Raw genomic sequence first — 24580 nt, 5'->3', positions numbered from 1 at the left:
ACAAACAGGTCCTTGCCTGGATAGGGCACTCGGCCTTTGGTGGCCAGTTCAGTCAGCAGGACCCCGAATGACCAGACGTCTGATTTAATGGTGAAGCGGCCGTACAGAGCAGCCTCAGGAGCCGTCCACTTGATGGGAAACTTAGCTCCTGCAAGAGGACAGGTTCATCAGCAAGTTAATATGAGCTCATGGTAGCACAGACAGACACGTCACATCAGCTGCCTAAATCATAAAGCTTCCTTAAACACTTTTATACTTCCCAACTTGGGTGATGGGACTCAAATCTGAGGGGTCATGAGATGATGGAAGGGACGAGGAAGAAAACCTTATTTTCATTATTGTCTTTGAAATAGTGGATGCTTTAACTTCCTTAGATCTAAACAAAAAAATCTTCAAATAAGACATTCTGAGGGAATAGTCCTTTTTGGTTGGACTGCTCATAACCCACATACACAGCATGATACCCTGTGATCTGGGGTCACAAATAGATATGACTTAGATAAAAAAATAAAAAAAATAATAATAATAATGTTTGGCCTTTATTTGACAGGACAGTTGAAGAGAGGAAAGGGGAGGGAGAGAGCGAGAGAGGGAGGGAGGAAGAGAGGGAATGACATGCAACAAAGGGGGAACGAGAGGGGGAATGACATGCAGCACAGGGCCGCAGGTCGGAACCGAACCCGGGCCACTGCAATAAGGACTGAGCCTCTGGACACGGTGGTACGCTCAACCAGTTGAGCTACCAGGGGCGCCCCGTGACTTCATTTTCAGAGGCAACAATACAGACAGGTGGGGAGCCAATACGCTACTTAAAGAAACAAAGTGTACGAGAAAAGAAAATGCTAAAAGCTAGCAACACCTTCCTGTGGTCTTACCCTGCCTGGCAGTGTATTCATTATCCTCAATGAGGCGAGCCAGACCAAAGTCGGCCACTTTGCAAACCAGGTTATCTCCCACCAGGATGTTGGCGGCTCGCAGGTCTCTGTGCACGTAGTTCATCCTCTCCACGTAAGCCATCCCCGAAGCAATCTGAGAACGACACGTGGCTTTGTAGTTGTCTACACTTAACCCTTGTGTTGTCTTCGGCTCAAATTTGACCGGCTTACTATGTTTTTTTTTTACATCAGAAATGTGGGTTTCTTACAAATAAATTGCCCCCAAAATTACATGGAGGCATGGTACGTTGTACGGAAGCCGGAAAAATTCATGTAAAACTCATTATTCAATGTCATCGCATTTGAACAACAAAATGTTTTTTTTAATGGTTTTAAAAACAGTATCCTGAAACTAAACTTTGACATAAATTAACTTCTTAACTATTAGTCAAAATACTTCATAATTTCCGTTTTCTTTCAATTCAAAAATTTGGTATAATGTCATATACAATTAGTTTTATTGACCATGAAAAAAAAAAAAAAAAAAGCGTGGAACAAAATATTTAAAATGGCGGTAAAAGCATTTTAAAAAATGTCAAAAAACGACAGAAAAGCGCAAAACATTTTGACTCAGAAAGACGAGAAGTCGACAACACAAGGGTTAAGAACAACGCTGGCGAGAGTATTATGAAGTGATTTCAATGACGCAGCAGCAAAATGATTTGTGCTGACCTGTGAGGCCATGTCCACCAGCTGGGGGAGGCGGAGCATCTTGCCCATGTCACCTTTCAGGAAATCCAGTAAGCTACCTGTTGGCAAGGAGACATACCGACGGTTAGTGTAACACTGTTGGAGCTGTTGTGGTCATTTCAGCCTTTATTTAGCATCAAATTCCTCCTGTTATTGCTGTTATAACGCTTCTATCCTTCTATTTTTGTACATACTGTACATAATGAATGAAGCATATTTAATAAAATAACGTTCCATTTTTGTCACAATGCAGTCTGCATGGAGAGAGCTGCTTGGGTGTGTAGAAAGTGTCCCTCTGGTCCCGTTTTATTTATTTTCTCTTTTTATTTTTCAAAACAAAATGGAAGTTTAAAAAGGTTGAAGGAATCTGAGGCACTCGAGAGGGTAACGTTTTAAAAGCCTTTAATATCTTTTTGGGTGAGGCTATTTGCACACCTGGTACAATTAGCAGTGTATGCTATTTGTACCCTGGTGCAATTAGAAGGGCTATTCGTACTGGTGCAATTAGAAGTGCTATTCGTATGCTGGTGCAATTAGAAGTGCTATTCGTACCCTGGTGCAATTAGAAATGATTGCTATTAGTACCCCGCCGGTGCACACAGCAATGTGTTCTATTAATACCCCGTCTGGTACAAATATCAATGTATGCTATTTGCACCCCTGTGCATTTACAGTACCTTGGCATATATTTACACACAGTTATCCATACTACTCATGTATTACACCTTTTTGGAATAGTATCGCCCTGACATTCTTACCCCAACCATAACCAATCCCACTCCTCTTGCCTAAACCTAACCAACCCAACCAGAGCAGGCATATTCATGAGTCTTCCCCTACCACCCTGCAAAAAAAAAGAAAAGAAAAATTCGCGTTCGCAGGTCCTGACTTGCGCAATTGCATGCAAATTATCCAATCCAAATTTAAAAAAATAAGATCACCATACAGGGGAATCGGGGGTTGGGGGGCATGTTTTAACGACTTTAGAGCCAAGAAAATGCTGAAGGCTTTTTAAACTTTAGCCTCCCGAGTGCCTCATAGCTTGTCTTGATTTAGTTTAGGTACATTCACTCAAACGAGGCTACAATTATTTGAAAAACCACAATGAAAGAGCATCATTTGTTTCCCAGAGTTCTACGGTAGAAATGTGTGTTTATGTCGATATAAGTCGATGCTGACCTTGTCCCATGTACTCCGTGACGATGTAGATGGGCTCCTCGGACACCACAGCATAGAGCTGAACCAGCTTTTCATGTCTCAGCTTCTTCATGACCTGAGCTTCCTGGAGGAAGGCCTCAGGGGACATGGTGCCCGTCTTCAGAGTCTTTATCGCCACCCGTGTTGTACCGTTCCATGTTCCTGATGAGCGATGAAGGTCACAGCAGTATTGCTTGTTACAAGGCAATCAATTCTAAGATCCCAGCATAGAGTCACGTTAAAAGAAATGACCAATACCACTGCTAAGGACACAACAATGCCTTTAGCAGTGGTTTACAACCAGTAGGACCTGTACACCATGGGGTAGCCAAAGATTGGGAGTAGCTGTAACACCAGAACACCAAATGTTGCAAATATGAGTATGTGAAAATTAACAGTCATGTGATGGATAAATGGTTGAAATAGCTAAAAACATTGGATAAATGGTTAAAGCATTTAGCTTCTCTAATTTCAAAGTGGTACATGTACGGATGCAAACACCCTTAACATTGAGGGCCCTATTTTAACGACCTGAGCGCACGGCATGAAACGCATGGCGGAGGTGCGTTTAGGGCGTGTCCAAATCCACTTTTGGTAGTTTGACGGCAGAAAAAAGGGTCCGTGCGCCGGGCGCATGGTTCAAGGGTTGTACTTAGTGTCTTCATTAATCCATAGGTGTGTTTCGTGCGTAACATGCAATAAACCAACCAGAGATCATCTCCCATTCCTTTTAAAAGCCAGGCATGTTTGGACCTTGGCGCATTGCTATTATGATGGTGGATTTGCACATTAATCTTATTATTTGTAATCTTTTGCATGTTTGTGTGCTGCTGCGTGACTCCCTTTGTGTATAACAAGCAGAGTGTGCGCGTACTGTGCATGAGCCTAAGCGCATTTTACTAATGCGCTGTTATAATAACAATGAAATTCTGCGTTACTGACTTTAGACCAGGTTTTTGTTGGTCAATGGAACGATCACTTCCCGTTGCTTCAAGATAACAATACGACCAGAATGCACCTGAACACACCTCCCTGTAAGACCAGCACGCCCGTGGGCGCACAGATGGGCGCAGGTGCATTTGCTTTTCAAACGACGCGAGGCTGGACGGAAAATTGACAACTGCGTCGGTCTTAAACTAGCAAAGACACTTTCGTCTGGCTTTGCGCTTCGCCAGGTGCAAGACAGGGCCCATAGAGTTTAATTGTATGAAACTACATTTTGTAAATATCCACTTTCATATCATTAACAGACCCAAACAGAATCTGAAAATCTGCCGAATTTAGCAGACATTTTTTTTTCTGCTTGGAGTGGAGATGTGTTAACATTCTGAGTTCTATTATTATTTTTTTAATTTGTCCCAGATTCCGGGAGGCCCCGATCATTAATAGTCCAATAATATCCAGTTGATTATATTCTAATGAACATTTGGAACGTGGCGGGTGGTGTTAAGCTGATAAGGCTGCGGGGGGTAGAGTATATCTAACAAAAAGGTTGGTACCCACAGGCCTATACAATCTACAGTGTAATGCACATCTAATTACAAGCCTTCATTTATTAAAACATGCTAACAGTGGTATTTATCAATCAAATCCCATATCACAAAAGACAACTGCCAGCTGTACATCTGCTGAGGAACAATATTGATGGACACTTAATCCCTTTGATCATCTGTTAAACTGTCCACAGTATTTCCTTACTGAGCGGGGGAATGGCAGTTATATGCTACAGCAACGACAAAAGCATTAGAGAAGAAAGAAGGAGATCCAATGCGCTTTTTGGGTAAAGATTTGAAATGTAAGTACGGCAGAATTTTACTCTTGGTCTTCACATAGTTTTTTTTTTTTTTTATATTTCACTGGAAGTGTGTAGTGTGCCTTGAAACGTTCCTTTTCAGTGATCAATTAAAAACGCAAAATGCCTCCAAAGAAAGAGCAGCAAACCAGCAGCAGCTTTTGGAGATTTGTTGGAGAAAGCTCGGCTTACCCATCCAGACCTCTCCGAAGCAGCCCTGTCCGAGCTTGAGGTCAAGGCGGAGGGAGTCTCTCGGGATCTCCCAGGCATCCTTGGATAAGCCCTGAGTCTGAGGCTTCAGCACCGGACAGACGTCTGATAGACTGTGACACAGCCCATCAGCATGCTCTGGGGGGGGGAGGGACATATGACACAAGACACGTAATGTGGGAAAAGAAAATCCATCCTAATCACAGAATATTCTTCTCGGTGTGTGACTTAAAAGGGTAATTTCGTTTTTTTTTTTGTTGTTTGGGGCTGCAATGTAACCCTATAGGACAAATGTGTATAGTCCGTTTCTGTCCACTAAAAGTGCTGTTTTTGTCATGGACAGGCTCAGATTATTATTATATCTAAGTGTCTGACAACATTATGGAAAGGATCCCTACAGATATAGACCTTTTTGTTAAAACCAGAAACAGCTCAGAAATCACTATCACCAAACCCACCACACTCCATTTAAATAGAGCCAGCATATTTCCACATCTAAATTAGTAAATGATGTCTTCATTTCATGTATTTGATAGTTTTATTTGGTTTCTGTCGACTGAGTGTATTTTACGATGATAAAATTACGGTTTATTTCCATGGAGTCTGGTGGGTTCGGCGATAGCAATTTCGGGGATGTTTTTATGTTAAAAAAAAAAAGGATCCCACTCTTTAACAGAAAGGTCTATTTCTGTGGCAAAAAACGCACTTTTAGTGGACGTAAATTGAAGGTGCGCAATTGCCCAAAAACATGTAACTTGTTTTGCAGCTGCAGGCTGCAGGGATGTAGCTTAATACTGGACCAATTTCAAAGATTGTTTGTTCCCATCAGTCACTTACACACAAAAACATGGGAAAATAAGGTCCAGGTTGGAAAAAAAAAAGAAAAAAACGAAGTTACCCCTCTAATAAACAAATATGACAACATGAACTGACTGCGATAGTGGTTGACAAGCTGCTGCAGGTTGCTGAACTGCGTGCGGGATGTGATGTAGAAGCCTCCGCTGTCCAGCTTCCTGATCTTGTAGTGCTTGACATTCAGCCCTTTCGTGTTGTCATAGTCCAACACTGACAGACAGTAGGCACCTGGCAAGAAGAAGAGCAAAATGTGATCATGCATGTTGTACTGCAAGGACAAATTATTCTAATAATCTGGACAAAAATATAAAAGCAAAAAAAAAAAAAAAAAATGGGGCTAATTAGGCTGTGAGGTTTTGGTGACAATGTGCTCACTACGCCACCAGAGGGCAGCGTCAGTCGGTGGAAAACAAAACAGAACATTACATTACTGAGCAGCTCAAGGCGATGCCCCCCCCTTCTCTGAATGTTTGAACTGGGTGATCTGGCCTGTGGCTGAACAGTCCTCATCCTCCGCTCCACACTGACCTAATTCTGTCGGGCTCACCCATCCAGTACCTCCCCACTTACTCCTGTTCACTCACTCTACTCATCTCCCCTCCATCCCTCCCCACCTTGTCCCTTTTCTCATTATATGCAGAGCTATATAGCAGGGCTGGGACGATATGCTTTTGTCCCCCCCCCCCCCCCCCCCGATACATGGGTGGTGATTCAATTTGTATTGCGATTCTAGAAGTATTGCGAGTGTTGCAATTTTCTTTTCTTTCTTCCTTTTACAAAAAAACTAAAGTTGTAAAGTATATCATGAGAAATTTCTAAAAACTAATTGTTTTCTAAAAATAAATGCACATGACAGTTAGTCAGTCAGTCAGTCATTTAGTTAATTTGTAAAGCAGTACATTATTTTACACGGATTTTCTGCACTTTCTGCTTTCGGTCTGTTTTGCTGGAAACGGATATGCAGTCGCTGTTGGTGGTACCGTAGTCTCGCATTGCCAGACCTTCCTCCACAGCGCTGCGGAGGAAGGTCTGACTAGTCCACACAGCACTCCGGGATAGGAGAAAAACGTGCTCTGGTTTATTGGCATTTCTTTAAACCAATCGCAATCGTCCTTGGCGGCGCTAAGCTCCGCACGGAGCCACCGTGCCGCTACTAAATAGCCTCGGGAAGGAACTTGTTTTGGTGGAACGTGTGTACGTTCAAAAGTAGTCTGGATTTACCCTGCAGAGATCTGAGGGGCAGTTAACCATAGTCCTCAGAAATCCACCGGAGTTTAGAACGCCAACACAAAGAAAGAGGAAGGAAACGGACATCAGCTGAAAAGACATGCATCTAGCGGAATATTTAGGTGAATCATCAAAAAAAATATCGATCTAGGGAAATTAATTAATTTTAAAAATTGTCCCCAAAAAATAAAATAAAAAAATCAATCACGATACATATGGTTTTTGATTCCCCCCCCACCACCCCTAGGACATAGAAATCCAATAATTACAAACTACAGGATTCCTGTAATGTACATGTGTACACAAATCACACACACAAATCACACACAAATCACACACACACACACACACACACAAATCACACACACACACACACACAAATCACACACACACACGGCTAGTTTAACCCGTGGGGACTGCGTTGCTGCTGCAGCAGCAGCAGCAGAGCAGCTGCCTATCAGAACTCTCTCCGGTCCCACAGGCGTCACATCCAACCGTTCCCCCATCTGCCTGATTGGTCTCTCTTCTGCACCCACACCGCCCCACGACGCAGCGGGGCGCACGCTGAACAGCGGGGTGTCATGTCTTAATCCTAGGCAGAATTTGCTTTCATCTCCTTGGTGCATTTTGGTAAAACAGATCTTAGATGGAGCTAAAGTTCATAAAAAAAAAAAATAAAAAAAAGATCCTACAAAAACACGGCTACATTTGAAAAAAACGGCAGTAATCAATGGTATTAGTCAAAATCCTATTTCCTGGACAAAAATGTTCCCTGGGTAGAATTGTATATCATTAACTAAATAATTAGGTCTACTGCCCAAGGTCCCTAGGTCCCCTTTAGTAAAGTTCTACTGTTTAATAGAGCTGGGTATGTTCAGCGTTTCAGTAAAATATCAAAATTACACAAAAATTATAATCAGAAATAAATGCGGACTTTAACTCAGAATCCTGGCCCACCTATCTACAGCCAGGGTAGACTGTGATAAGCCCTATTTCAACAAACAGTGGCGTATTCCTTTAAACTTTAAACTCCATACTCAAATCAAAATTTCATGTTGCCCCAATCCTCCTTCGTACATCTTAGTTTGGGGAATATTAACACGGTTTTCTACAAAACCCCTTTCTTCATTTCTTTATTTTTAATGCAGGTGATGTCGAGAAGACATTTTGGTCGAGACTTGAGACGTACTGAGGTTTGGTACCCAGCCCTACGGTCTATAGAGGCAGCATTAATGAGGATTCTTTGTGCCGTTTTTTTGGGCTCCCCACACTTACCTTTGGTGGTCTCACTCTCTCGAACCAGGAAAGTCCCTCTCCTGTTCTCTAAACTTAGCAGCAGCCTCTCGGAGTCGCGGCGAGTGATTCTGCCAAAGTACCACCTGGCGAGGTTGAGATAAAAAGAAGATGGGACACACAGGGAACAGGTTGGTGAGGGGTAGAAGATGTATGTGGGTGGAAGGAAGAGAAGGAATGACGAAGCGAGGGTGAGTGGATGCTCATGTTTGTTTAGTTTTTTTTTTTTTAAGAAAGTGCAGTGAAACTCTGTCTTAGCATTCCAGATGCAATGCATACTAATGCCTACAGTGCAACAGCTGCTTACCTGGACTCTAGAGTCAGTCTGAGATGACTGCAGGGGTAGGAGGAAAAGTGAGAAATTGAGTTGTTATAAAAGTATAAAAAAGTAGTTTGTGTGGCTTGACTGTGTAAGCAAGCAGGTTAGCAGGTAAAAGATCCACAGAGCAGGTCTCTCCCAAGAGCAGAAAACAGTAAACGTACCACAGTCATTCAAAGGAATACTTCCGCATTCTGGGAAATACGCTGATCTGCTTTCTTGCTGAGACTTAGATGCGAAGATTGACATCACTCAAATGCCTGTACGATAAATACAACACTACAGCCGGAAGTTAGTTAGTTAGCTTAGCTTAGCTTAGCATAAAGACTGGAAACCGAGGGAAATGGCTAGCCTGGCTCTGTCAAAAGAAATTCGCATACCAGGGGGTAATGAGCTGAAGGGCGCAGTGACTTCCAGGAGTCTTGTCCTAACAAGCTGAGACTCCAGGAAGTTGTCTGTGCCCAGCCAAGAAATAGTCCTACACATACCACCCCACCCCATAAAAAAAAAACAAACACAAAATGACATTTTTACACTTCTGTTTTTTTTTGTACGGAAGGGATAATAGTGCATCAATAGTTTTAAGTAGGCAGATGTCAGTACCTTGGAAAGAGGCCAGGCAAGCAGTGGCCCCCCGTTTTCACTCTCTATGCTAAGCTAAGCTAACTGGCTGCTGGCTGTACCTTCCTATTTACAGAGAGTGGCATCTTGTGTTCACAACTAACTCTTAGAAAGCAATTATGTGTCGAAATATTCCTTTGAATTCATCATTTCAAATTCACATTGAAGATAAAAAGCAATGAAAAGTCTTGAGAATCAAACATGCGAGTGGTATTTCTTTCATGTGCTTGATGAAAGACAGATACAAAGAGAGAGAAAAAAAAAAAAAAAAAAAAAGGTTTACTCTTCTGCCTGGATAGAGTCAGATGGAGCCACATAATTGCTGGGGATATAACCGCTCTCTCCGGTGGTGAGGGAGCGCGCCAGCCACCAGTCGCCTTCTCTGCACAGATGAAAGGATAACACACAGCTTCACCGAGGCTCATCGCACATCCACCACGCAAATAAAACACTCCGTCTGACTTACAGGGCTGGAGTTTATCAAGCATCTCAGAGTATAAATAAATTGTTGCTGATCTCCACCCCCCCCAACAGTAATTGAGCTCTTTGCTCCCGGAGATGCTTGATAAATGCAAGCCCAGGCATCTCTACTGTTAAAATATACATTTTGAGGTTATATAAGTATAAAAAAAAAGAAAAAAACATGCATTCGTGTGGATATGACAACAGGGAGGGATGGTGCTTGTATGCTACTTCATCAGAGAGTGAGTAGCTTTGCAGCACGACATTCACTTCGAGAATCCAAATTAGGGCTGCTCGATTATGGAAGACAAATCACAATTTGCTTTGGAAAGATGTTGCATTTATTGAACTTAAAAAACTGTTAAAATTTCCCTAAATACTTTTGCCGTTGATCTTTTTGAATACCCCTTAAAATACATTTTATAAAAACGTATATTCGAATGTTAAAACAGTATTGAATAATAAAACACATAATAAGATCAACTGTTGCAGTGCCCGTTCACAATCTTTTGAAAACAATAAATAAATAAAATGCAAATAAAAATAAAAACCAAAATGTTTTTCTCTCGATTACATTGTTTTTGTGATCGCCTGGAGCCAAAAATCGCGATTGAAAGTCAATTGATTGCACAGCCCTAATCCAAATTACAGTTTGATTACCTTAATTGCCTCCATTTAACCTGAATTGATTGCAGTGCTGCAAGGCTTTGCACCAACTTCCCGTGACTACAGTGCTGGGGGTGAGGGGGGGGGGCGCTCATGGGGCATTGGGCAGAGTTACGTGGTCGGTCGGTGCCTTCCTAGTGAGGTGGTATTAAAGTGCAAAAGTGCCGCATATGCTTCAGGTGATACAAACACACAGGCAGACAAACGGCACATTCAAATGCAATTCCAGAGAAGCTTCACAAACCTGCAGTTCACCTTCCTCCTGTAAACAATTGTGATGTTTTTTTTTTTTTTTTTTTTTAAAGGAGAAATGGAAGGGAAATGGTGGAGAAGAAAGGGGTTAAAGAAAATACAGAGAGCATGTTATGAGCAGTGGAAGAATAGCAGAGTACACAGAACAGACTTATTACACAACCAATACAGTGCATAAAGCAATGAATGTAAAATATATTGAAACCATTACATAACTTGCAGACGAAAGAGGCACAATGATGAGGCAAAAGGGTGAAAAACATGCACGGGTCGCATTACGCGCTGCATGCAACAGCCCGCACTTCCTGTCTCCTAAACGGGCGTGGCCTCGTTTGAAAGTGTAAACTTCATGGGGATGGATGAAAAGTTAGTGTATAATTAATTCACATTTTCTTTTGCTAAAATTACATATTTACACAGCTAAAAGACATATTTAGCATCACGAAAATTGTTACAGCGTTCACGGGCGTTAGCAGACGTTAGCGTCTCCGTGTTGTCAGATCTTGCTGAGACAGAAACAGGTCCGGAACAAAAGGTAATTTACTCCTGATTCGTCTGAAAAAGAACATTTTAGTGTCAGAATGTTCCGGAGATATGCGACTTGTGAAAAAGAGATCCAATATTTACTTTGGTGACTGCGGGGCAAAAGAATCACTCATAATCTGTGTTCACGTTCGCTTCTCCTATTGGGATCAATACACTCTGGACCTGCCGCCAGTCTCCTAAAGAGGCGTGGCAGTGGAGCAACTAGCGCCCTTTATATAGAGAGTGTGGCCAACTAGGGAATCGAATGTTCTGAGCTATCCGCTATGAGATTGGTTCTGAGGTGGTCACATGTTTCGTGGACTCCATGTTTGATACCAACATTCATCTGATTCCCATTAACATAGTGCAGGGAATAGTGGAAAAATGTAATAATTTCTTTTTTTTTAAATTACATAAATCACTGAAAAAATGCCCAACTGTTGCGCGTTTGGCTGCAATGAAAGACAGGGAAGCGACAAAAGATTTCCCCCGTGAACCAAAAAGGTAAAACGTATGTGGGTGGTTCATTATTGTGTGAGGTAAATGTCAATTTCTCTCTTCGATAAGATAATAAATTACATAGGACAAATATAGTAATACCATCGTTAATGTGTACCATGCTGTCAAAAAAGTTGCTTTAGAACCCTGCTTTAGATATGAATGAAGTAGTTAGCCTTATGCTAGCGTTAGCTTTTTCGTTAACACTCCATGTACCTAAATGCTATGATCTTGCCATAGTCATATGGAGTCCAGGTGTCTTTATTATGTTCATAATAATATTGGAGGGAAAGTGAAACACAGCTTGGATGGGGATGTTGTTTGGCTTTTCACAAGTTTAGACAGCTAGCTAACGCTACGCCAACGTTTGCTAACGTTAGCGCAACAGCGTTAGCCTAGCCTGCTAGGTAAATTTTACGACTGCCTTTGGAGTTTCCTATATCTGCGTCCACATTGTCAACATAAGACCTGTGGCGTTAGTGCTCCTTTTTGTACCATAATTGTATTGAATGAAATATTAAGCTTTGCTCCTCTGAGATGGGTGGGTTTTTGTTACGTTACACACAAAGCTAGCTATAGGTAGCCTGTATGCTAGCGGATATTAGAAAGGTAAACACTGCTCAGAGACTTATTAGGTGACGTGGTCACTCACTACAATGGGCATTTTTTAGAGGCCCATTTACGATATAGAAGGTAAATATACACTGGAATATTTCCATAAGGGCCTTTTACATATTGACAAACGTTGATAATAACATGTATATGCCTGTTAGGTGAAAATAAGCGATTTATTTCAAGATAGCATATTCGCCCCATAGGGTTACACTGTAGAGTCATCGGACGTTGGTATCCAATATGGCACCCATGATTTGAGTTGGCCACACTATCTATATAAAAGGGCGCTAGGAGCAACCTAAGTGACACAGATACAGGAATGTACTCTGAGTTGGGGCGTCTCGGTTCTAAACCGTCTCGGATATTATCATGACAAAAGCCTATCGGGTCACTGTACATGGCTATATCATTTAACTGGACCAATCAGACAGCTAAGACGAACCTGACTGACACCTTATTTGACTGTGATAACCCATTAACTAGTCTTGGAGATTGTTAATGGATTCTGGGTGTACTTGACCCAATAATGACCCAGGTCTTTGGCTTAAGGGGCCAGATGCAGCGATAATCCTCTATTGTCCTCAGCTGCTGCCTTCTAGGTCAGTAGTTTGTTAGCGGGCAAGCAGCACTGAGGGTGCAGCACTATAGTATATGGTTCACTGCACCTATTGATTCATAGAGCAGGCCCATATTTTAGAAAAACAAGCATGACTCCTCTTAAACAGGTTAGATTTGCGTTTGATAACTGGGTCTCACCCTGTGTCTACTTCTCAGAAAAAAACCCAATACAAATAGCCACATCCTTACTGAGGTGGGCTGAGCAGCGAGATGTAGGCAGTTCTTTGTGAATTAAGCAAAAAAATTGTGCAGAAATGTGCCAGTTGACACGTTTCTGCGAGCTCTTTGTGAGGGAAGCCCGTTCCTATGGTTACAGTGGGTCTCAGAGAGACGATAAGTGACATGCATTTCGGGGTGCAAAGCAGCCAGTCAGACAACTGAGCAATAAGTCAGACAGACAATCTGTGGACGTGTCTATATGCAGTTATTCCTCATCATTTACACGGTGTATGTGTATGAAATACGTGTTTTTGGATAAAACTTTTTTGTTTTTTGTGTTTGTGTGTGCATGTGGCAGAGATTGATTAAAATAAATAAATAAATAAATGGGCATGTGGTTGTTTTCTGTATTTTCCTTACGTGTTGTTGACTATCTGGAGGCGTTCACCCTTCCTGAATGACAGGTCTGAGGCCGTTCTAGACTCATAGTCATACAAGGCCACGAAGGTTGTAACACCTCCTAAAAAAAGGAGAGAAAGTTTGGCTTTTACCATAGACATACGGTATAGGGCATACAGTACAGTTTAAACAACCCAATACAACAAACCACTACATCTAAAAGCCGAGGTCCTCACCTGCTAGTGTGATTCGGTTGGGAGAAGTGACAGTATTACTGTCCACACCTCCAAACAGGGCCAGCTCTGGGGTATTGGTCATGGGCTGATTGCCACCCAGACCTCCATCTATATTAGGACTACGATTGGGTGTTAAGGACTGTTGATTGGAGCTGAGGTAATGGCCGCCAGCTCCTCCTCCAGAGCTGAGGTTGCCTTCGAGGCTGCGGGTTCGTTGGCCAACATCCTTGGGTTTACTCTTGGATCCCCCCATGGCCAAGGCCTGTGGTGCATTCAAGAACAGAGATAAAATGTCTATGAGACTGCAGGTTAAAAATAAAAATAAAATGGATTTTCAAGGCACAGTAAAAAGATAAATTACATAATTTTTTGCATCACATAGACTTCCTGTCTTACGTAATTTTGTCAGAATACATTCTCAGGAAAAAAAATCCTCTGACTGCAATAACAGCTGCAGAAATCTTTAATTTTACAACCGACCAGTGCATAGTTTATCTTCAATTTGACAGTCTTCCGATACGTCATTTCGAAATGCTTGTTTGGATTAACGCTAACCAGAGACGGAATGGAGACCGCGGCTCTAAACCCGCTGAGACACAGTGTCATGTAGACCACATGAACCACAACCTCCCAACAGACGGTGGAGCAGCTGCCACTCCTCGGTTTCAACACAGACATGAGATCCACTTCACCCGAGTGCCACCAGCTGAGCCCATACACACGGCAGACATGTCGCGCATGCCTGCATGCACATGTGTCAGACACACATACCCATACAGAGACACCAGCATTTTGGAGACTCATCATAGTCCAGAGTCATCATAGTCCATAGATCAATTCAAATTGATCATTTCCAAGATGAAGTCAGTTTAATTATTAAGTTACATCTCCCACCAAACCCTATTTACATTCACACCACTTTAGTCATTAACAGGAAACTAAAAAGTAGCTACTTTGCTCTTCATCTATGTAGAAGGGTTGTATTAATCAAATGACCAACAAAGAATTGATCACCAGGCCCAAACGGAAGCTGTGGATTTAAAAAAAAATTGGCAAACATTCCATAGCTCTAGCCTCTCAAATGGGAAGATTTGCGGTTTTGCACAGTAAATTGAATAGCTTTGGATATTGGACTGTTGGTCAAATTGGAGACGGCCTCATGAACTCTGACAAACAATTGCCTATTTACACATTCAGCAGACACAAATTAACATCATCATTCATTTGGAGACACATCTCTGGCCACCTGACAAACATAAGTTCAATATTCAACCAAATCCGGCAATATCTGGCTCCTCAGCTGCTACATGCTTAACTATGTTCACCTGCTAGTTGATAACTGTGTTTGGTGTTGGGGAGGTAGCGGACATTGGGTTCATCAGAACTCGTTTGCTGATTGCTACTGCGACTGGAAACAAGTTTACCGGGAGACTTGAGTTGAGAGTGAACCAAAACAGTGACTTTGTGGGCCGTAGAAACCAAAACAATTGCCCGAAAAATGCTAAAAAGCTCTGTAACTTGGAGAAATGTGAGTTGGTAACTGCGGTTTCATCACCACAAGTGAGGGGACATGCTCACATTACGCATAGCTCATTTGATCCATTGTTAATTTAAAATCATTGATTAGTGCAGCTTTAATGGAAACACATAATCAACACATGAATTCATAATGAGTTGCAGCTCCACTGTGCAGCCACCGATCCATTTATAGGTTCTATGTGGATCACAACACTTAAGAGCACTTGAACGTGGCTTTTATTTTTATCATGTTGCTGACCGTTAATCCTGTGAAGTAGTTCCAGATCGATTTAAATCAGTGTGAGCATTAGTGAGTCATCATCAGATGGCAGTGTGGAACATCAGTAATTGACAGAATTTGAGATACTCTACCAAGAGACCAAATGAGAACAAACCAAAAAAGGTCTTTTGGATTTGGATTTGGACTCTGTCTCTTCATTACTAAAGCTTCGCCGTCTACTCGGGCTGATGAAGTGGCACTAATAAAACAGCTTAGTGGTGGGAAATCATTACACTAAGCCAAGGATAATTTAGAGACTCAAGCCTTTGCTATCATGGATAGATATAGCCACGGGGGTCCACTAGGAAATGCTAATTTACAGAAAACACTAAAAAAAGGTGGGGTGGCTTGGGAGCCCTTCTGATAAGCAGAGGAGGGTCAGAGTGCACATGGGTAGTGTCGGGCTGCTCAGCCTTCTGCTGACATCCCCCAACCTGACTGTTGCTATTTAGGAAGCCAAGCATCTGTTGGATCTGACATTGGAGTCAGCTAATGCATGAGCCCACTCTCATTCACAGGCAAACAGTCTAATCCTAAACAAGAGACAAGCTGCAGTACACAGGCTGGCAGGCATGCTCGCAGTCAGAGCAATGCAGTGACATATGGTGGGAAATGTGTGGCACAAAGAAGAGCACAGTTATCTAACCACGCAAGGGATATTAGTGAAGCTGTCACAGGTTCCTGTCGGCCATTTTTGATGCTTCCTCATTGACCCCCCCCCCCCTCCCCCTTTATTTCAGACTTGCAATCTGCTGGGAGAGGTTGCGTCGTTTAGGAGGTTCCTGGATGGATGTACAGTATGACCAAGTGCACATGTGAGCAGTAGTTGGAATCACAGGGTACCTCACGGTACGATAAGCAATACATGCTTCACGAAACTGATAATATCTCTATACAGCAATTCTGCGATAAAAACATATTGCTAGACAATCCTATAATGACACATCACTATACACGCTATGATATAACTATAATTACAAAAATGCCAGTTAAAAAGGTTAAGTGCAGTTTTTTTCCAATTCTGCAGCACAGGTTTTTCAGTCTGTACATTAAAATTACACAGCTATAGAGCAACTACGGGTCCAGAATTTTGACTTATAGGACAACGATGTGTCGCCGTTTTTGATGTTTTGTCCCACCCCTAGTTAGCGGTGACGCACCTCAGAGATAAACATTAAAACACGAAAGCGGCAGGAGAAATGAAAAGGACGAGAAGAGCAAGGAACGGCAAGGGGAACATAACACGGGGGTTCATTTCGGGTTGGCATCATGCGGGGACGAAGTGAAGAGGGGTCAATAGGGCCGGACAGTCGATATCTCCCCCCCTCGGGGCATGTCTGCGTAAAGGGGGTCGCATCACAGCAAGTGTAACATAGCGTGCTGTCACACACACACACACACACACACACACACACACACACACACACACACACACACACACACACACGAAGAGCAGAGCAGCTCAGGGAGCTGCTCTTTGTCTGATGTGTGTTCTCCGCGAGCAGACTGGTTGCGTAGTTAAAAGGTGCTCTAAGTAATGCGACGCATTTTTTAGGCTACAACATTTTTATCATCACCTCCACTATCTGCTAGCTGCCTGTCCCCTGAACACACTGTAAAAAAACGCAGTCTCTGTAGACAGCCCAGACTCCACAAACGCCAACAAAAACAAACCGCGCCAACCTGCACCCACGAACCATAACAAACAGTGTTCCAGCCAATAACCGACAAGAAGGAGCTGGTTGAGCCATCACTGCAGCAGCGTTAGCACGTAGGCTACTTCCACAATGCATATTCATGACTCAACCAGCTCTTTCTTGTCGGTTATTGGCTGGAACACTGTTTGTTATGGTTCGTGGTGCAGGTTGGCGCGGTTTGTTTCTTTTGCCGTTTGTGTCTTGTCTTTAGAGACCGCGTTTTTTGTTAGTTTTTTCTTTTACAGTGTGTCCAGGGGACATGCAGCTAGCGGATAGTGAGGAAATGTTTGCTATATGTGAAGTGTGTAGCCTAAAAAAAACGCGTCACAATCACTTAGAGCACCTTTAATAAGCCATCGGAGGCAGAGCACAGCCGAGACGCCGCCTCTCTCGTCTCCAGTTGTTAGCCATTCCACACAGATGACACTTTCACTTAAGGGATGTCGCCTTAATGGTATAACTCAGATGGGGCTTAAATGGCACTTGCTGACACGCTGAATTTGCTTGTAACGACAGCAGCTGTGCACGTAACATGGCATCTGATGTGGTGAACAAGTGGAGAAAATTTTTTTTTTAAAATAAAGACTCATTTGAGCCACTCACAAATTTCAGGGTTAAATAAAATTTGGTTCCTTTGGCCAACAGCGTCCTGATACTGGGGCCTAGGGCTGGGCGATATGGAGAAAATCAAATATCACGACATTTTTGACCAAATACCTCTATATCGATACCACAACGATACTGTAGTGTAGACTATTGGTGCTTTCACAACATATTTACACAATGAGATTTTTGATAAATAATCATCAGTAATGTGGATATAATGACTAAGTGGGTAAAGGCAAATAAAATATATATATATATATATATAAATATATAATATAACCGTTACAACAGTCTGGTAAGTTCAGAAAATGGCATCACTTTATTGTAATGCAGCCTTTTAAACCAGGAAAAGACAACCCTTAAGCCATACTACAATATTACGATATCCAAAATCTAAGACAATATCTAGTGTCATATAACGACATTGATATAATATCGATATTGTGCCACGCTCTACTGGGACCCAGACAAAAGACAACGAAAAATCACAGAAAGGGAATACCACACTAAGTAAACGCCAAACGGAGCACTAAGAGAGTCCCGGACCTTTACTTCACACTCAGTTTGCAACAGAGCCAACTTTTGTCGGCTCACAGCAGGCGCCACAAACAAGACACAGAAGTGGCCTGCGGCTCGCGGGCTGCCAAGATCTTAGCGTGTTTTAGCTCTCAACAGCCGGCAGGAAATATGGAAATGAAGGAAGTCACGAAGCCAAACAACGCCATGTCTTGCAGGAATCATGTTTGCGTGAGTATCATCAGTAGCTAATGGTAACGAGAGCCTGATTCTGGCCTAATAGAGCTGAGGTACTGTAACAAGCACCCACTGTCTGGGGTAGTGGTGGTGGTGGGGGGCTGGGATTTGCTTAATTATGCATAAGATCTGACAATGAATTCCAAATCCTTCAAGTCTCCTGGGCTTTTGGTAAATGGGAATAGTCTTTAAATATTGCTGCGGGGGTGGTTTTCCCTCTACAGGATGTTGCGTATCCCTCTTTTGCTTGCTTTTTCCATTCGATATGAAAAGAAAACAATTACAAATCTCTCGCCGGTATCCTCTTATTGAAATAAAAGAAAGGAGGTGGTGTCATTCATCTATAAAACAGGCTTCACTGATGGAGTCTTTGTCAGTGAAGGACCATGACACTGGCCCATTTCCCCCACCACCACCACCAACAACACAGGCTTTGTAATGAAGTCTACTGTGCTCTGACTGGCTCGTTACACACACAAAAAAAATCTTTTCATCTTTTGGTAAGGATCAAAAAAGTCATGCACATCAGAACTGAACAAATCTTGCTTCAGATGCTCTGTATGCAGACTTAATGAGAGATTTCCACTACAAAGCTGAAGCAAACAAAGAAATACTGAGAAAGATGGTGAAACTCTGCTATGCGAAGTGGCATGTCACGACTTGTACGTTGCGATGACAGCTACAGTAGACCCCTCGCTTCCAACTAACAGTGCTGATATACGGACTGGGCATGTACTGACAATCTACCTTCACTAAAAAAGACCAGTCTTTGACGCCTCAGGCAGCAGGTTAAAAGGTCACAATTAAGCCTTTTCTGTAGCACTAGAATTACAACAATGAAACTGTTGTCTTAACACTTAACACTTTGTAGGAAAAACAAGTGCTCCTGTATAACGACATTCTTTCACGTGTCCCCGTTCACATATGATGATGGATCGCTCAGGTCAGGCCCAATGGGATTAGTCTAAAACCCTCCGCATTTTTTCCTCTGACGCCACCCGACTAAGATGAAATACATACAGAACAGCCATGAGTTTAAAAAGAAGAAAAAAAAATGTGTTCTAGGTTTAATAATGTCCTTAGAATTATGGTTATTCACATGACATTAACATGTTGTGTATGTCTATTTTTTTACCTTTATGCATTGATGGTCATTTGAAAATAAGGAGTCTAATTCCAGAGTCAGTCGGTTACTCGGCTCTACAAGATTTCAAGGTTATTAGCAAATCAAGTTACTGTGACTAGTTTAACCTTCTGCAGTAGAAATGCCCCGCCAGGGTCTACATTTGTTACACTTTGCTTAACGTGATGTCATTTCTTGGAGTATCTTCAAATGCTTCATATTCCTACAATCAGTACAACCTAAGCTGAAAAGGTTATGCAAGTAAACAAACAATGATTAAAAAAAAAAAGAATTCAAAAATTCTAAAAAAATGTAACATTGGGGGCAGGTCTGTCCGAACAACAACAACAAAAAACAACAAAAGTTTAACTGACACACCTAGGCGCCGATTTATGTGAGCGGCAGCCAATGGGGGGGTGCATTGTGTCGGCAGGATCATTTAAAAAGGAAACCGCAACTACATTGTGCGTTATTTCTGATATTGTGGTGGCAGAAATTTTAAGTTTTTTACCCTCATAGTAGGCCTGCATGATTAATTGTTATAAAAGCAATCTCAATTCACATGCAATTTAACTTTTAAATGACTTAGATTTTTGAAATTATTTTTTTGGGGCATTTTCGGCCTTTATTTTGATTGGACAGCTGAAGACATGAAAGGCAAGCAGTTAAAGTGTGTGCCAAGAAATGATTCTGTTTTTGATAGTGTACTTAAATTGGCAATTGACAAACTCCATTTCTCTAGAGACTGAAGCTGTAGCTGCAGCATGTTGATTGACATGTTTTAATTATGTAAAGACAGGTTCTAGGAGTTCAGGTAGAGCCTGTATCAGGACTGTATTTAGTTCAATATGTTATGTCACTATGTTTGGTAGCCTACTGTACTTAAATGGCCAGTATGTACTTTATTTTCTTTATTTATTGAAGCCTCTATGTTTACAGGCTTGTGGTGATGCACAATGTGCAAAAATAAAATCTATGTTTGGTACTGCCAATTTGTTTTGTTTTGTCATAGTTCATGTGTGCAATAAACTTTACACTTCTTAAAATAAAAAAATAAAAAATCCTGGCAGAGAATCGTGATATCAATTCTAAGCTAAAAAAACTCTACCATGCTCCAGTTTAGAAGTCGCGTACTTCAGCAGACAAAAACAGTGATGATAGTGATTATTACGTTGCAGGCTCAGACGCTGACAGTGATGACCCAAGGTTGATAAAAAAAAAAGAAAAAAAAGAAGCACATTTTGAATTAGAAGATAGATGATAGATGATATGATCCTGAATGAAGCCATTGTGCAGAACATGTACAAATTAACATGTCGTCTCCACAGGCTGAGTGAACAACAGGTGCCGGACTACATGGAGATATCATCCTGTTTTTATTGCATTTGCATAAGGTGAGATCAAACGTTTGTGTGTGTGTGTGTGTGTGTGTGTGTGTGTGTGTGTGTGTGTGTGTGTGTGTGTGTGTGTGTACTATTCATGTGTGCTGGAAACCGTGACCATGAACAAGGATGGACAGTCTGTACTCTATTTGAAAGTGGTACAGTAGGAAAAAAAAATGCATACATGAGTCTTCTTGTTATTTAAAAACGGGAGAGTTCATCCCAAATTCAAAAATACATATTTTTCCTCTTAACGGTGGTGCTATCAGCTTCAGAGAGGTCTGCCTTCTGTCAAATGAATTGGAACTTGATGGTGCTCAAAGCGCCAAATAAATACATTTGAATAAGTCCACATCAAGGTCTCTTTCCAGAAATCACGCCCAGGTTACTCAATATAATTCCCAAACCTGGTATTGAGCGGTTTCACGTAGGAACCATTTTCTTTCTACCGAACTACACCCGCCAACCGTATCACCGCGCAGAAGGAAGCGTACTCATGAATGGGAGGTTCATGTTCGTGACGTGAAGGCTAATTGCATCTTCCTCTGCTGAGCTGTAGCGTCAGCTCAGGTGAGCCAGCAGTATCGGTTGGCTGCAGATCCAGCTCAGCAGAGGAGGTTGGTTGATACGACTGGCGGGTGTAGTTCGGTAGAAAGAACCAGGCCTGTTGATTATCTTGAGTAACCAGGTCATGATTTATGTAAAGAGACATTGATGTTGAGTTGTTCGAGAGGACTTTTTGCCGCTTTGAGCACTACAAGTTGAGAGCAGTCTAGTTTCCTTAAATCGGAGAGAAAGCAGACATCACTTCAGCCAATATCTCCAACACTGGGAAACTCCCACCAAAACCATCTTGATTGATAAATAAAATTGGGCATTGACTTCCAACTTGGAATCGTTTTAATTATTACGATTCCAATGATATAGTTTTATTTTTAAATTGGAATAGTTTCAAAAATTTGGTTTTGAGTCTGATCATCAGTTCCAAATTTAACACGCACAGGTTTTGGTTCGCCTAGTGGCCGCCGTACTCCTACACACTTGTTGTGTTGCAGCCATGGAGCACAGTAAAAAAAAGCCCGGGATAACTCTAAATCACTATTGAATCAAAATACAATTTTCCCCTTATCGTCTTATCTGTGAAATAAGCATGTGACCCGTTTTAACTTCACCCATCAAAGAATCCGAATCGAGAAGAAATGGAATCGAAAGGAAGAATCAGAATTGGAATCAGAATTGTTAAAATCAAAACGATGTCCAACCCTACTGAAAAAAAAAAATGTTTTTATTTTTTATTTTGCCTTGAACTGTGCCTTAAAGTTGGAGTAAAGAGGGGACAACTGATGTAGTTTAGGGTAAAGGAAGTAAGTGTGTGTCTACAGGTAATGTCCACAGTCTGTGCCTGTGTAGGCGATGTGATCCTGATGTCAGCCTGGTGGATGGATTCCTTCATCTCAATGCTCTCTACACTATATGTAATTACTACAGCGGGGCTTTGGCTCCTGCGTCACCAGCCACCAATCGTAGCATAATCCAGCCCTGCTTGTTCTCTCCAGATTAACAACATCTATTCCCTAATCGTATTCGCCAAAACGCTGTGATGACATTCCATCTGGGGGCCTGCAAACAGCGCGGCCGCTGCAATGACAAGACAGGATAGACAGGTCAAACCCCTACTACTACTACTGCTGCTGCTGCTAGGCCTCAACGCACTTCTCTGATCCTGTCTCAACAAATCCATCTGCTGTGGGAAAACTGCAAAAAAAAAAATCTCCACCTACGGTTTACAAGCCCCAGTCGCACAATTTGATGAAGTAACTCATTCTGTACCAAAACAGTTCCTGGTTCTGAACACAATTGGTAACGGTTAAAATGTCCCCTTGTTTCTCTTCTCCTTCAACAAACACAAATAGAGGAAATGGCTGCTGAAATCGGTGCTTCCCCTGCACAGGTTTAAGGTTTATGTACAGTATTTGCACAAGAAAATCAAGGCAACAAGAAAATCTAAATAAAAAGAAAGATTGTGCAGGTGAGATAAAAAAAAAAAGTAGCTTCATAGAAGCAATCTCGCTTAAGGAAGAGAACAAATATGTATATTATGAGCAATTACAAAAGTCCTAAAATCTACAAATTAAAACACAAGTAAGCATCGAATTAGAAAACATGAAAGCACAAGGTTGGCAACATGAAAGAACAAAAAGGCATAACATAAATTACAAGAATCTAGATACAATGAGGATGTGTGGACGTATGTGTGAGTGGTTAGGAGAGACAGGAAGGCCAAACTAAATTAGATACAGATAAGTGTTTCAAAGACTGAAACCTGTGTAGGGAAACCACACTACCGTTGACCTAACTTCCCCGTTAGGTCGATCATTAAAAAAAAAATGAAGTAGTATGTCCCAAATATCTCCTGGCATTGCAGCCCTTTTGTATTGTAAGTACACACTGAATCAAACTGAGCCACTCGGAGCCAGGATGCTCCTCCGTGTTTGGAGGTCTGAAGGTAAACACACGCCCCCGTCGGCAGGACTTTGCTGATTCCTGGATAAAGTGTGTGTACCGATCCCCCCGCCCACCCCTGTGCTCCTGTCACGGACCGACACTGGGATGGGGAGGTGGTGAAGTCAATATTTACCGCTCCGCACACACACACACAGACACACAGACACACACACACAGCCTGTTGCCATGGAGGTGATTCCAAGCATTCCACAAAGCAACAAACGGCACAGATGTACGATAGTTGCACACAGACTTTTCTGGGCCAGAACGCTGCATGCCTATCTGATGAAGAAAAAAAAAGTCAAGATTAGCGGAGGCTCCGTCTCTGTAAATTATGACATGTCTGGCACTTCCTGGAAGAATTTGGGAGATAAAGACAATTGGGGGGGTTGACAGAGAGAGAAAGGGACACAGAGAGATCACCTCATTTCTTTCCATTGTGATATTTCCGGGTTTACCGCAGGAAGATTCCCATAAAAACATCATGTTTACCCGTTTTCCCCAGCTTCTCAGGAGGCTGCAGTGCTTTAGGGTCTATAATAGGATCAGAGGCTGGGAGCCCTTATCCCTTTCACTGGGTGCCTATGTGTGTGTGCCACTGGTATTTGTGCTAAAAAAGCGACCTACAGTGTGCTCAGTCAGATCACCTTTTGTTTGCCAAACGCCACGGCTTATCGAACCTTTAAAATCATATGACTATCTCTGGGCTTGCAGAGCTGAGCAGCTGGCCGCTCTATCTTAAACCCCGTGCTTATACAGGAATTTCCCCCCCCGTCCACTTCCAAACAACAAACACTGCTGGCACCAACTCTAGGTTCATGGATTTTCTGTTATCCCTTGTTCCTAATCTGAGTATGACATACGTGAAATTATTTTCGGGATTGAGGCTCAGTAAGAAAATATCTGGGCCATTTGAGATGAGGTGATGTCTTGGCTTTTGGACTGTAGGGAGAGACCTACTGACACATGTTGGTAAAAAAAAAAAAGGAACAGTTGAGCATTTTGGGAAATAGGGTCATTCGCTTTCTTGACGCCAGGTTAGATGTGATTCATGTCTGTATGCTAACTATGAAGCTGGAGCCAGCAGGCAGTTAGCATAGCTTAGCATAACGACTGGAAACCGGGGGAAACAGCTAGCCTGGCTCTC

General features: G+C 42.2%; 1 protein-coding gene across 4 annotated transcripts in view; it reads right to left on the bottom strand.

The window, feature by feature from the left end:
* The window catches only part of src (v-src avian sarcoma (Schmidt-Ruppin A-2) viral oncogene homolog), a 42794-nt gene that overhangs the window by 2464 nt on the left and 15750 nt on the right, over positions 1-24580 (bottom strand). For 2 of the 4 annotated variants that reach the window (XM_028582247.1, XM_028582248.1), the window contains exons 2-12: positions 13570-13831; positions 13355-13454; positions 10512-10529; positions 9423-9521; positions 8182-8285; positions 5758-5907; positions 4807-4962; positions 2805-2984; positions 1608-1684; positions 876-1029; positions 17-148 (exon numbers count right to left, since the gene is read on the bottom strand). In XM_028582247.1, coding sequence (XP_028438048.1) covers positions 17-148; positions 876-1029; positions 1608-1684; positions 2805-2984; positions 4807-4962; positions 5758-5907; positions 8182-8285; positions 9423-9521; positions 10512-10529; positions 13355-13454; positions 13570-13822 — 1423 coding nt within the window. In that variant the 5' untranslated portion in view covers positions 13823-13831. The remainder of the gene's footprint in view (positions 1-16; positions 149-875; positions 1030-1607; positions 1685-2804; positions 2985-4806; positions 4963-5757; positions 5908-8181; positions 8286-9422; positions 9522-10511; positions 10530-13354; positions 13455-13569; positions 13832-24580) is intronic. The other 2 variants (XM_028582249.1, XM_028582250.1) reach the window with 2 other exon arrangements.

The sequence above is a fragment of the Perca flavescens genome, chromosome 7 (assembly GCF_004354835.1).
Source record: "Perca flavescens isolate YP-PL-M2 chromosome 7, PFLA_1.0, whole genome shotgun sequence".
NCBI lineage: Eukaryota > Metazoa > Chordata > Actinopteri > Perciformes > Percidae > Perca > Perca flavescens.
This window is presented reverse-complemented; position numbering and strand designations above follow the sequence as displayed.